General features: G+C 39.2%; 1 protein-coding gene across 1 annotated transcript in view; it reads right to left on the bottom strand.

Moving 5' to 3' along the window:
* The window catches only part of LOC107724268 (protein CBFA2T1-like), a 65155-nt gene that overhangs the window by 12133 nt on the left and 38136 nt on the right, over window positions 1-14886 (bottom strand). The window contains exons 2-5 of the mRNA XM_016533109.1: window positions 12516-12653; window positions 10031-10272; window positions 6331-6420; window positions 2253-2434 (exon numbers count right to left, since the gene is read on the bottom strand). Coding sequence (XP_016388595.1) covers window positions 2253-2434; window positions 6331-6420; window positions 10031-10272; window positions 12516-12653 — 652 coding nt within the window. The remainder of the gene's footprint in view (window positions 1-2252; window positions 2435-6330; window positions 6421-10030; window positions 10273-12515; window positions 12654-14886) is intronic.

Raw genomic sequence — 14886 nt, forward strand, 5'->3', positions numbered from 1 at the left:
AAAAGCCTTTTTCCAAAAGGTACATCTGGAAAAAGGGGGGTCGTCTTATAATCAGGGTCGTCTTATATTCGGGCCAATACGGTAATAACATTAAAGGGATAGTTCACCCCAAAAATTAAAATTCTGTCATCATTTACTCTCCCATCCCTCATGTCGTTCAAACCTTTCTTTTGTGGAACATAAAAGAAGATATTTATTTTTAAAGACTATAGAATACACTTAAAGGGACTTTGGTATTTTGAAGACTTTTGATAACAAAACTGTTTTGGTTACCAATGACTTTCATTGTATGAACAAACAATACTGAGATGTTTCTCAAATTATCTTCTTTTATGTTCCATAGTTTATGTTAGGCCGTTGTAGCCTAAATGTTTGTGTGTAATAATTTTTGTTGTTGTTGAATGAAATAGAATATTTCTAAAGCTACAATTTGTAATGTCTACTTGATACTTTCTCATTTAACACAAAAATATATTTAAATAATCTTTTGTGGGTATTTTCACAGTCAAATTTATTTTGCGATTAATTAATTAATTAGATTAATTAATCGAAACATCATGTAATTAATTAGATTAAAAATTTTAATCGACTGACAGCCCTAATATATATATATCAAAGAGAAAGCAGTTGTTTTAAATTGAAATAATATTTTACAGTACTACTGTTTTGTACTGTATTGTTGATCAAACAAATGGAGCCTTGATGAGCATAAGAGACTTCTTTTTAATACATTAAATAAAAATCTTACAGAGGCCACATTTTTTACTCTATACAACTAAGATCTCATTGACAGGCCTTGTAAGCATTTTAAAATCTCAGGTAACATCTTAAATTACCTTAGTTTACAAGACTGTGGGGATCATTGAAAGCTGTGAACTAAATCTGAACCTCATTTTGAATTCACTTTTTTTTTTTTTGGATTTTCAAATATATAGGGGTTGTGCAGCACAATGGAATATTTTATTCAAATAAGTCTCGGCACACATTTCTCTTCTAAATGAGGCGAGTTGTACTAAGAATGCATTGTGGGGTGCGCTTCTCTCCGTAGCCGTAGTTTCCCGATTCCTTTGATATTAATCAGACTGAAGTGACCGTACATTGTGCTCTGTGATTAAGGACAGCATTGCTCCCTTTCAAATTCCAATATTGCTTTCTCTTTATTTTGCACCTCCTCATTCTGAGCGCAGAGAGTCGAGTCGAGCTGAGCCGAGCTAAGCAGAAACAGAAGCGCTTAGCCAGCTGTATACGAGCTGAGTCTCATCTGTATGTGTTATCAGCCATGTCCCCAGGCTCACCTAGCCATACATTAGAGCTCACGCAAAAATGCAGGTATAACATTAAAAAAAGAGACACATATAAAGAAAGAGAAAAATAGAGAGCTGTATATTCTTCTCTAATAACCATGGGGACCTGAGCTGATATGTATTCATATAAGATAGCATATTAAAAATGATATTTCCTCACTGAAAAGAAGAAATAATTCTGAGCTCCTGGGAGTGAACTGATATATAAAAGCTTTTATATCTTTTCTCTCAGGCCGCAACAGACATGTAGCCTTGATCTAGTTTTATAGTGCAAATTCTCACTCATGTTCATCTCAACAGGAAGTCTCTACAGAATCTACCTGCATTCTCCAGATGTGTCTGGTTCCTCCTGGTTCTGCTCCATTAAAGGATGAGAATCCAAATGATGCATGACAATATAGACACTCATAACCTGCTGCAACATTTCTACAGCCCTCCAGCTGTTTTACAAGCATGCATTTTGTGGTCTATAGTTGTGTGTGGGTGCCTAAAGTCCACTTGCTAACAAATGAATGCTCAAATAAACATTTATCGTCAACTCCTCCAAAAAATTAATTATTATCAGATTCTGTGAGAGATTTTTCATTGTCATTACAACTCACTTTCGTTGATTATGCAGTTTTATACCTTGCTAACAAACATTTGGTTTTGTGGTTCAGTGATAAACATTGCACATTGTTGTTGTGAATTTAAACTGTCAGAATGACTTGTGATAGTCTCTGTGATAAATTTGCTGTCTTTTTTTAACGAAAACATAATATTAAATAAAAGTAGAAATTTATTTATTTCTATACTTATAAATTACAGAAAAAATAAATTATTTGTATTTTGTCTCAAAGCAAATTAAATGTTTGTTTTTTTTGGCAAGGGAAAATATAGTGTGACTCTTTGAATACCAACAAAACTACATGACTGATTGATAATGATGTTCATTCACAATTTGCTCACCTGTCAGGCGTTCTTCTCTTGCCGTTCTCGTTGACGTCCATCAAGAGTTCAGACGAGTCGACAGGTGACGTGGTGCTTGTGTCCAACAGGAGTTGCTCATGTTGGGCGAGATACTGAGCCGGGTTCTGCTTGGCCAGCCGTGCACAGTGCACCAGCTCCCTCTGCAGTAGCGGCAGGTTGGCCTGAAGGGGGAGATAGCGGTCAGGATGTGCTGAGCAGATGTAGCACTATGAAGCTGTCCACAGCCAGAGCCTCTAAACACCGCTTTTTGTTTACTCATTATTATCATTACAGGTACATTCTTCCAAAATAAAGACACTCTCGCACCGTTTCGAGCAGCACTCTATTGTGACCTGAAACATGCATTAGTGCCCTGGGCCCTTGATATGAGCAATCATGGTCAACATAGAAAGTGACATCTTCAAAGCAGATGGTTTGGAGGGGGGGGGAAGGCACGTTAGCTTTCTTTCTGTCTCATTTCCTCTGCATCTCCGTCGTGATTACTAGCTGGCCTGGCTTTCTCCAAAAGCACTTGGAGGCCTTGCCACTTTAAAGACACACTGAGGAGCATTTTCACGGCAGATGAAAGGTTTTTGTGAATCCCCATCCAGCAACAGTCGGACTATTGCAGCATCTAAACAGCACAAGGTGTTAGTTGGAGGATGATGTCTATTTTCTCTCTTTCTGTGCTTTCTTCATCTCTGTTTTCTTTCTTTCTTTCTCTATGGCCTGTGACTCTGATCTAAGACTATAATCAAACATCTTTTCAGCTCTGTGAGCCGGGTTCTGCTTGGCCAGTCGTGCACAGTGCACCAGCTCCCTCTGCAGTAGCGGCAGATTGGCCTGTAGGGGGAGATAGCGGTCAGGATTTGCTGAGCAGATGTAGCACTATGAAGCTGTCCACAGCCAGAGCCTCTAAACACCGCTTTTTGTTTACTCATTATTATCATTACAGGTACATTCTTCCAAAATAAAGACACTCTCGCACCGTTTCGAGCAGCACTCTATTGTGACCTGAAACATGCATTAGTGCCCTGGGCCCTTGATATGAGCAATCATGGTCAACATAGAAAGTGACATCTTCAAAGCAGATGGTTTGGGGGGCTGGGGGTGGGGGGCGTTCGCTTTCTTTCTGTCTCATTTCCTCTGCATCTCCGTGGTGATTACTAGCTGGCTTGGCTTTCTCCAAAAGCACTTGGAGGGCATCGCCACTTCAAAGACACACTGAGGAGCATTTTCACGGCAGATGAAAGGTTTTTGTGATTCCCCATCCAGCAACAGTCGGACTATTGCAGCATCTAAACAGCACAAGGTGTTAGTTGGAGGATGATGTCTATTTTCTCTCTTTCTGTGCTTTCTTAATCTCTGTTTTCTTTCTCTATGGCCTGTGACTCTGATCTAAGACTATAATCAAACATCTTTTCAGCTCTGGAATATTCTTCAGTGTACTCCCACTGTGCGCCTTTTCAGTGATGTAATGGCTAAAATTAGGAGCGGTGCGTTGATTGAATATTGAACAAAGCACAATGAAAGCACAAGAGTTTAAAGAAAGTGTGGCCAAAATTTTGCTGCTGGTCATGATGAAGATTAAATGGCAAAAATAAAAAAATTAAAACATAAAAATGTAAATAATTAAAAGTTATTCTGATTTATTTTAATGATGATAATGATGGGGATTGTTTATAAAGGACTGCCTGGTCGCCAGCTGTATGAGGTAATGGTCTGTTAGTAGTTTATGCTGATAATTACCAGAGGCCAGTGAAATTGCTTTGACCCTCATTGACCTCAGACTTTCATTAAATGGAGGTCCTCATAGTTAGTGACAGTTCACATACACCATGTACACTGCAAAAATGATTTTCTTAATCATTATTTTTGTCTTGCTTCCCAGTCTTATATCAAGAAACATTTACTTGAGAAGCAAAATGACTTAAGAATTTTCTAAAAAATGTATCAAAATTAAGTAACTTTATGAATAAGAAATACAATATCTGCCAATGGGGTAAGAAAAATAAAACTTGTTTTGTTTTTACACTATTGGCAGATATATTTCTTGTTTAAACTTACCTAATTTTGACACATTTTATAGAAAAAAAGACTTGATATCACAAGTAATTTTGCTTTTAATCTTAATTCATCTTGTTTTAAGAATGTTTAGATATTTTGTTTAAGACAAAACACTGAGGAAGAAAGTAATTCTTGCAGTGTATTTCAAGATAACGAATAAGAAAAGCTTATTCATCCATAAAAGTTAGAACAGTCTAATTTGCAATTTTATTGTTAATCATTATCGATTTTTTTATTCAATCCAGTAAGACTATAAACATGCAAAGATTTGACATTTGCTTTGATTATGTCTAAGTGTATTCTCCAGCTCCTGTGTGGTCCATTAGCACACAGCTAGCTGGAAACCAGCATATCAAACACAAGCCGCAAAGCAGTTTGCCACGTATATGTAATCCTCACTTCCTCTGCACCGCTAGCATGTGGTGAAGCGCCGACTATGTCACGCTGAGTACGTCTCTGAGCAATGAGGCACAGAGCCGCAGAGGAACACATGTGCTTACAGGCTTTATGGAGCCTGCTGAACGAAACGGCGGCTAAATATTACAAATTTATCAGACGAGGAATCCATTTAGAGAAATCATAAACAAAAGCCATCAGCACAAAGGCCGTCAGCTGGCGTCGAATTTGGATTACCTCATTAGCGTGATGCACACTGCCCTTCCTGTAAACACTTCCCCGCAAAACCCAACTCTGACGGGAGGGTCGCTAGACAACATTAGCCTAATGAAAAAACGCTGCTAATGCACATTGTTGCAGCTGCGCTTCTGCACACTTATAAAAGCCCCTGTTCCCACAGCCATATGGTATTTGTCATTAAAGGCTCCTTTGAGGAAAACCACTAAAATTAGACGAGAGGGAGAGAGGGAGCGAGACAAAAAAAACCCACAAGTTGCATCTTTGATACCAACCCTCCTGACTGGATGATACAGTAACCATATGGCGTGGAGCTGCGCGAGAGGGAGCGAGTCAGGGAAGTGTCCCTGTATGCTTCTCTGCATCCGTCAGCGACCGGAGCAACCTCTAATGGGACAAATTTTTGTGCGACAGAGCCGGCCAGGACAAGCAGTGGACAAGATGAAATGCCTCCGAACGGCGTGTCACGAAAACAGACGGACTCCTTTCCATCATCGTCTAATGGAGTAAACAACACAGATTTGATCCATCTCCACTGGTCGCTTATTTCATTATTATGGAAAGGAAGACGGAAGAAAGCAAAGCACGAGAGAAAGATGGGAAACGGGGAGGGGGTTGAAGGTTAGACAAAGAGGGAGGGAACGGGTAGGTTGGAGCGCCATACGTAATAGCTGTCACTTACAAGCAGATGAAAACGAATGGCTAACGATTGAGGGTGGATGGATACAGCAGTCACCATATGCTCATGAGAATTTAATCTCTATCAAGCGCTGATGTCTATTTGCAACATATGTCATAAATGAACAAATTATACATTCGCTTTGCAGGCTACAATCATTTTAATCTCGAACACGATAATGTGATAAAAAAGTATGGCGTGTGTAACTCAAATACTTCCCATGGTCGAAAGAATAATATACAGAGTGTTTATTTGAATGGTTCGTGTTAAGTGCTCCAACATAAACAGGCCCTGAGACACATTTAACTGCAATGAAATAAGGGCCGCAGTGACAAATGGGCGGCAGAGAGGGCAAAGGTTGATATTCTCCCAGACAACAGATCGTCTTACTGTGGTAATGGTTTCAGATGTGCCCTGCCCTCCAAAATTCGGCGTGTGAGAAAAGCGAATGAATAAATAGAGACAGTGTGTAGTGGGACGGGCCCGTATGGTGCTGTTATACTGATTAATGTAGGTTCACATCATGAGATATTAAAAAATAGGTCCCAGTGATCAAGAAACCTGATGCCTCTTTGCTCATGAGGAAACCACGCATCCACTTTGGCCATTTAAAAGCGAGAGATGAAAAAAATGGCTGGGAGAAATATGTACATCTGTGCCTCAGTTGTTTAAATGTTTTCCAGATTGCTTGTGCAATACCTTCAAAAAGGGGATGACAAAAGGTCGGAGTGGGAAGTTGGTCGCTTCTTGCAGTTTGGAGTGGAATTCCTCAATGGTTAGAGTGGAGTTCTGCAGGGAGAGAGGAAAAAAGAGGGTGCACGCATGAATACATGTGGAAAACATTATGTGATAATATTACTTATTGGAGGCAAAACTATATCCTGCTGAAGATTGAATGATTTGAAGACTGTAATGGGAGGCATATGGATGGCTGTGGTGAAATGCCTCATAAGGGGAAGTTTGATCTGGAGGCTTTTACATGTGCATGAGCCGACCGCATCTTCATTGCGTCAACAAGCACACACACAAACACGTATGCAAACAAAACTACAGATGCAGTATCACACTGCGCAGCTTGCTCTGCGAGATAAAACATGGCATAAACATCGTAATGCATGCAGAAGATATGCGGATTTAAAAAAACGTGTCATTCCCTACCGAACTGAAATATATCTCACCCGTTAAACTCGGCAGTGTAAAAAAAAGAGAAATTACTAATTTCAATCTTTCCTGCTCTCTGCTCTATCATCTTTTAACAGACTGATAGGACTGATAGAACACTATTTTCAATTTTCTACATGTTATTTCCAAGAGAGCTAGCGGAAGGAAAGATGGGAAAGAGAGCGAGAAGTCGTACATTTGAGAAAAATACACAGCTTTTTTTCTCCCCTCATTTCCCAGACCTGAATTTTGTTACATTAGGCTTACATCTGTTCGGCCAGATTGCAGCGGCCTGTTTTGACAGCCAGAAAGCCTCCTGAGCTTTTCTCCAGCATCGGCGGCGCTAATTAAGTGTGTCACTCTTTTCAATAAGGCAGAGTGGGGAGCGAATTAAAAAGAGCCACGGAAGCCAAGGGGACACAAGGAAGCCTCTGCATGTAGACACAGCAAAAAATAAACAAATGCCCGCTGAAAAAAAGAGCTTTCCTTTGGAATGGCTAATTAAAGCAGCCCTCCTCTAGTACAGGCTGCTATTTCACCATTGTTTATTCCATAACTACATATTAACGAAAATAACGCTGTGGTATAGCTTATGGTGCACATCTTGTCAAGTGGATTTTTTTTTTCTTTCTTCAGTTATGTTGCTATACTTAGCTACAGATGTGTTCTATTTGATTTATTGTTGTTGGACAAACCTTTATTTTCTATTATGGAAGCCAAACAAGATTTGGTGGCAAAACCTTTTTGGTGGCAAGAAAGCAAAACAAATCAATTTCTACTGTCTGTAAACTTTTCAGGAGACATAATAATTACTAGTATCCTGTCAGAGACAACTGCTTTTTCTTAAAGACTATGAGTCAGAATATACACTTTACGCTATGTTAGAAAATCCTTTCCCATTAAAGTCGTGAAGAAATGGAAGTAGTGACAGATGTTTTCTTCCACATTGCGACGTACATTCGAGTGAAACAGATTATCAAAAAGAATAAAATGTACTGTAGGGTGGGGACTTGGTTCAATTCATTGGTTGTTGATTGGAATTTAAGATTTCAGAGTAGGGCTGGGCAATATGACCAAAAAAATATCACATTTTTTTCCCCATACCAGTCGATATCGATAATTATCACGATAAATTTCAAACTTTTATTTATTTAAAGTTTAAAAGCAGATTTTTGCTTTTAAAGGGGTCATCGGATGCCCATTTTCCACAAGTTGATATGATTTTTTAAGGTCTTAATGAAAAGTCTATAACATACTTTGGTTAAAATTTCTCAATGGTAGTGTAAAACAACACCCTTTTTACCCTGTCAAAAACAGCTCTGTTTACAGCAAGCTGTTATGTTGCATGTTGCTTTAAATGCTAATGATCTCTGCTCACCTCGCCCCTCTCTTCTGTGGGGTGACGAGCTGTGCTCTGAGAGACTGTTTACTTTAGCCGCATTTAGCCGCGAAACTTGCTAACTTGCACGTTATTAGGAAAGGCGATTGCAAAGATTCATAAAAAAACCCTTATACTCACTTCTGCTGTAAGTGAAGCTGGATCACGAATGTTTCGCGGGAACATAGATGCATTTAGGTAGATTTAGAGGCGCATTCCCATCAAAAACAAATGTAATCCACTGCGTCTTCAGAGGCTCAGATGTCGGGAGTAAATGACGTTTACTATGTTCATTATTACATCCAACAACAGAACACCTCAATTGCTTAGGAGACATTCTTGTCTACATCTGCTCCGGCGTCGAAACAATAGCGGACTGATGACAGCTCACTCAGGGCGGGTCTAAGGTAAGACGGCAGTGTCAATCAACAATTGTTGGAGGGGCCTTCGTCCGTGTGACGTCACACAGACAAGAAGCTGAGAACGGCCTGATTTGAAAAAGGGGATATTATTTTTAGGGATTAATTAAAAACACTGAGTAGATTTTTATCATTATAGGGTAGATCTGTACACACACTGCCAACACACATTTATGTTCAAACAACATGTAAACGTAAATTTAGCATCCGATGACCCCTTTAAGTGAAAGTTGTAAAATCCAGACCGTTAATTGTGGTTTTAAACTACTCTTTATGATCAGAACATGACAAACGCTTCCCATTTTAAAATTCTTTACCAGTCATGTTTCCTTTTATATGGTTCAAAGTTTAATTATTATGACTGTTTTGAGTTTTATTAACCTTTTCAGTGGTGAGTTTAAAATATTCTAGCGGTCCCCCCAGAGTGAGTTTGCGCTGCAGTTCAGAGAGTCCTGTCAGTCGGATTTACAGCACGTGACTTCATCAGTTTCTCCCGAAATACATGCAAATAAGTGGCCGGTGAACTGGGAGAAGAATAGAGTGAACTTTATAGTTACTTACACTATGTGTATCTGATATTAATAAAACACGTAGGCAAATTATATTTGAATGGATTGTTATTGCTGCTTCCATAAACATCCGTGTGTATTTTACGAACTTTAAAAGTATTGTTTTACTAGTACTTATATGTATTTAAATGTCTGAAACCTAAAATAAACATTATGTGGTTAAAAACACTGCATAGTTGTGATTATATGACAAGTGCAGCGGCGTCTCAGCGTCAGCCAAAGCGCGAAAACGCAGTTTGAATTTGGCAGTTATGTGATGTCACCGAACGTTCTAAATCTCATATGTGGGACTGTACTCCCAGGGGCACGGAAATAAAAATCCCATATGTGGGACCGTACCGCTCAACGGGTTCAAATAAACCATTGGTCTTCCATAGTAGCATACATTTAGATCATGATAACCACAGTTAAAACCACACATATAGCACACCTCAATACCATGGTAAAAATGTAACTATATAGTTTCTAGGTAATTGCATGAAAAACAGTAGTCTAAATACATTTAGTACAAATGCACAAACATTATAGCTTAATCACAAAAAATACTGTAATTATAGATAAACAGTCTGTGTGGCACGGTTCAAATGAATAGCGCAGTTTCGTTCCACTTTTGCCACAAACATTATATCGAACATTTATCGAACTCTTGTTATCGTTTTGTCGAAGAAAATTAAATTGCAGTAATTATCGCTTTATCACCCAGCCCTATTTCAGAGACAGGTGAATACAAACTTGCAAGGGTGGGGTTTAAGCTGTCTAAGAGAAGTCCTGCATATGTCACCAGAAAGAAGCCTATCATTTCACACAAAGATAAAGTTTTGACAAAAAATAAAAACAAGTAAGTGCCACACAGTTTGTGACTGCAGACTTACCACAAGCCCCAACACCAGGGTTCGCACTCGTTCTCCGATCTCAGGTGAGATGTCATTGCCGAACTGCTGTAGTGTCGTGAGAAAACGTTTGAGCTTGCTGAGCTGTCTTGCACCACAGGCCGGCGGCAGCTGTTGATTGGCCAGCGAGGACGAAGATGATGATGAAGGCCCATTGCTGAAACCATTGGGTGGAGATGGAGCTCCATTCAGTGCAGTGGGAGAGTGATTGGTGCCATTCGTTACTGGAAAACAAAGTTTATTATTTCTACATGCCACAAAGAGAACTGTGGCGTTTATTTTTAACCCAAGCATTATGGAATGATCTAAACCCAAAAGATTCATATTAAACATGGCCAGGAACATTCCTTTAAAAGAAGCAGCAAGCAATCCTTTGTCAAAAATGACACTGGCATATGAATGCCTGTGACTGACGGTGCTTGAATGAGGCTCTTGTGACAGTGGAACATTTGTTTTGAATCAGCCACGGCAGCTTTGAGAAGGAAGCCGTGCGTTCTTGCTTCCATACATCAGACATATTAAGTCCAGAGGAGGAGAATACATGTGGTCGAGTGCCCCCCGTGCCACGATGAGAAACATACGCGATGGAGGGATGCAGCTTGGAATCAACGTCTCTCTAATGAGATTAGGCTGCGTGATAGCCTCGTTTGCCTGGCCTCCCTCCAACAGAACAGAAACGAGATACTTGAGCTGCATCTGGTAACAATTACATGGAGGGGAAATCAAAGCGCTTGCTTTGTTAAACCTTCAGAATGTATAATTAGAGTCTGCCTTTAAAAAGGCTCCGGATTGCTTCAGACCCGGCTTGCTTTTTGTCTCTTTTTTCATAAGCGCTAATTGCAGAGTCCAACTGATCTGTTTTTAGGGATGTAACATCAGAGAGAGGAATGTGTTACTGCTGTTGACAGCACACCACTGCTCAATTACACTGACATGGTGCTGGGAGGCTGCGACACGGACCGTTTTCATAGCGAGCCGCTCTAGCGCTCCCCTGAGCTGGCATGTGTGATGCACTTTGTGGCATCAGCCAGCGGGCAGAAGCAAAAATCTGCAGGTCAGAAGACGAGGGGAAATCCTGTCGACTGTAATGAGGGGAGTGCAAAACTACATATTCTTTAAAATCATCAAAGTTGACGGATTATCTGAATGACTAGTCAACCAGTTGGCCTTAAAGGGGTCATATGATGCGATTTCAAGTTTTCCTTTCTCTTTGGAGTGTTACAAGCTGATTGTGTATAATTTTACCACTTTACTTTAAATTTTTTTGATTGTTCTGTGTTTTGATTTCTTTTGTTTCTGTATTTGTTTTGCATTGAAATTTTCTCTGCATTGTCATTCTTTGTCTTTGTAAGCATTAGAAAGGAGCTATTATTAGTAGTAGTAGTAATAATTAGGATGATTTATGATGCCTTTCCTCTATCTCTGACATTTAATGATTGCTGTATTTCAGTTATGAAGCAACCGTTACCCTGCACCAATTGACCATGGTAAAATGAGAGAATAATGAAAGTATGAGTAAAGAAAACGAAACAAAACAAAGCAAAATATAGTACGCTTTCTACGGCTAATCAAAAGAAAAAAGTATAAAATAATTTTGGACATAATTATTAATAATCACCGATTTTACAGAACTAGTGTTTAAAGAATAACATTTGACATACAATACATCACATCCAGTTTAGCAGTCGTTTAGCCATGAAAATTCGAATATTTTAATGCAGTTGACCGTGCAGTTGGATTTGAACTTGAAAAATGGTGTACTGACATCTTTGCGCATTTGAAACAAGATACTGTTTGAACTGAGGTGCTACAGCGATCTGTCACGACACATAAAAGAGCCATAAAATGGTATTTATTGTTTGAATTTCTTACAAAATTACTCAATTTGAAAGCTGAGACTTTGTTTTATACCAAAAGTAACCTGCGCTGTCTTGTCTGTCAATCGAAGCTCAAATTGGATCCGAAAATTTGACTGGAACTCCACACAGCTTCCGTACTACTCTCTATTGGATGCAAACACAACTGATTTAATATTTGAAGCACATTTCCTTCAAACCAACTAACTAGACAACAATACTGACACATCAAGAAATGTAAAAAGCCGGAAGATGGATTGGAATTCCAAATTTCGGCGTCAAAGTCCAAATTTTCAGCATGACACAAATACATATCACAATTTTTAAATGAAACAATGCATCTTTATAAACTCACTTTTTAATTAACCAATATGTAAAAATCTGTACTGCAATGACCTGGCTAGGCTAACTTGGTTAAAATAGTTTAGATGCTGGAAATTTATTTAGATATCCACACTTTTCAAGGAACAACAAAAACAAAACTGGACTCATTTTAAGAAAGGAAGTTAAGGTATTTTAGGACTATTTGATACTTTCATGGCATTCATATGCATTGGTCTTCTGTTGAGGTGTCCATGTATTGGCTGAGTACAGTGTGTGCTAGTACTCACATGCAGTGGGGGTGAAGGAGCTGGTCCTGGGAGCTCCCTGTGTGGTGGGGGGAGGAGGCATGGTGGGCGGAGTTAACCTGGACTGTGTTTTCACATCAGCAGGTGAGTCGGGCATGGTGGAGCGCTTCTCAGTGCGATCTGCAGAAGAAAAAGTGGAACAGTTCTTGTGAGACCTCAGTGATATCCCAACAGCTGCCTCTCCACAGCACCTGAGCTCCTGTAAGATATACACACACCGCTACATACACGGTACACGCCTTTAGAGAGTTCATAGATAGTAACACCAGTCAAATTCCAGCTGTCATCCCCATTTCCCTAATGATCAAAGACACCGGCAATACTCTCATTAAAATGTTTCAGAAATCTGGAGGAGCCCCACACAGGTCTTCAGCATCTACAACAGACATGTGATGTCTAAAGTACCCCGTTTCTCCAGATTAAAAAGTTAGTCGACCCATTTTACACTTGATTATGGTTAAGAATAATAGAAATATGTTGACTTTTAATGTACGTTTTATTGCATGTGCAAAACTTGCTGTCACAGTGCTTGTGTGTTACCATGTGTTGCTATGTGCTTACTAGGGTTTGTGAGTGATTTCTAGAGCATTGCTTGCTGGTTGGTCTATGACAATCTGGTCTCTAGATATGGCCTGGGTCTATTTCAATGCAATTTCATTGTTTGCCAGGCCAAAAAAAAAAGAGGTCTGCAAGAGGTTACTCATCTGTAAGTCTTTCTTCAAATTTGGTCTAGCAAAGTATTCTGGCCACTTCTGTCTAATTACTTACAGGGTTAGAACCAGTGTTGTTATTGTTAACTCAAACTAAAACTATTAAAAAAAAATGCTTTTGTTAATAAAGCCGAATTACAATAAAATATACATATTAAATTGAAAAACTTAAATGCAATAAGAAATGTTGCCTTAGTAACTAAATGACAGTTTTTAGGGCATGTGCATCCTTTTTTATATACTTTAAAATAGGGATGCACCGAATGTTCGGTAACCGAAATTATTCGGCCGAAAATAGCAATAAGCGAAAAGACCGAATAAACTGTACCAAACAATAATCACGTGACACGATCAAATAGCAACCAGCGTAGTGAGGCGTAGTCTCAGAGTGAGAGGTGCAATGCAACAAACATGTCAGCAGTGTGGAAGCATTTAAAACTTAAACTTACTTAAACTTTATGATTTTTTACAAGACACGTGACAATGCGATACGTGTGACGTATTCGTAATGAGACTCATTTATAAACCTTCTATCAACAAAAAGAAGCGCTGAGGTCTTCTTGCGCATTTCCGCCAAAATAAAAGAAAAAGCAAGAACTCCATCAACATTCATAAATGTTAGTATTGTAATTTTACTGTTGTTCTGTAAAATAAAATAAAAAAGACAATAATAATGATAATAATAATTTCAACAGCTCTGTTAATACATTTATTATAACATTCACACATAGTTATTGATTTTTTCTTTGAAAAGCAAGACAAAACAGTAAAAAGCAAATTTTGGCTATTTAATTTGTGCAATGGTTAAAAACATTGGCAAAATACATGGGGAAAAAAAACTCGAAAAAGCGTGTTCGGTATTCGGCCTTCGGCCCAGTGTTTCATTTTGTTCGGTTTCGGCTTCGGCCAAGAATTTTCATTTCGGTGCATCCCTACTTTAAAACCCTAGACAGCACAAAAAATGACATCTTGATGCTGTTTACTCCAGACGGTCATGTCTAACGCTGTGGTCTCATTTTAGTTGTTTTACAATATCAGCACCTGTATTGACCCATCAGCACCCTTGTTCTCTCTATTTCTTACATATACACAGACATGTATGCGTTGTACCAGCTGTGGGAACACTGTGTGTCAGGGCAAGCAGCCGCCCTTCGTCTGCGGCGTGTAGCCTGACTTTTCCCGATTACAACTGTCCTGGGTGTCCCTTTGACTCTGATAACAGCAGGGGCTCCTGTTTAACCCCTTCTTTTTTACACATCGTTCTCTTTTCAGCTTGTTATACTCCACAGAAGAATATTAAATACAGACAGTTGATAATGGCTATGTACAGTACCTCTTTTCAAAGATGTTTCACAGCTAAAGATAACAGCTATTGTTTTGCTTGCCATGTACACATTGCAGTATGATCTGAAACGAAAGGCGGGTGCTTTTAGACAACAACAGTCAGACCAGGAAAGCACAGGAGATAAAAAAGGTGGGAATTTCAGCTCTGTATGGCTCCCATTCCCTAGGCACCTCTGTGGCTGTATGTGTGCACCAGATCCTAAACATATGTGCCTGTGTAGGCTTAATCTGCCCCATACTTGCTCCCCATGCACTTTCAATCCTTACCCCAATTGAGAACATAGTTGTCCATGCTAAAA

Source organism: Sinocyclocheilus rhinocerous, unplaced genomic scaffold (genome assembly GCF_001515625.1).
Source record: "Sinocyclocheilus rhinocerous isolate Xijiao unplaced genomic scaffold, SAMN03320098_v1.1 scaffold574, whole genome shotgun sequence".
Lineage (NCBI taxonomy): Eukaryota > Metazoa > Chordata > Actinopteri > Cypriniformes > Cyprinidae > Sinocyclocheilus > Sinocyclocheilus rhinocerous.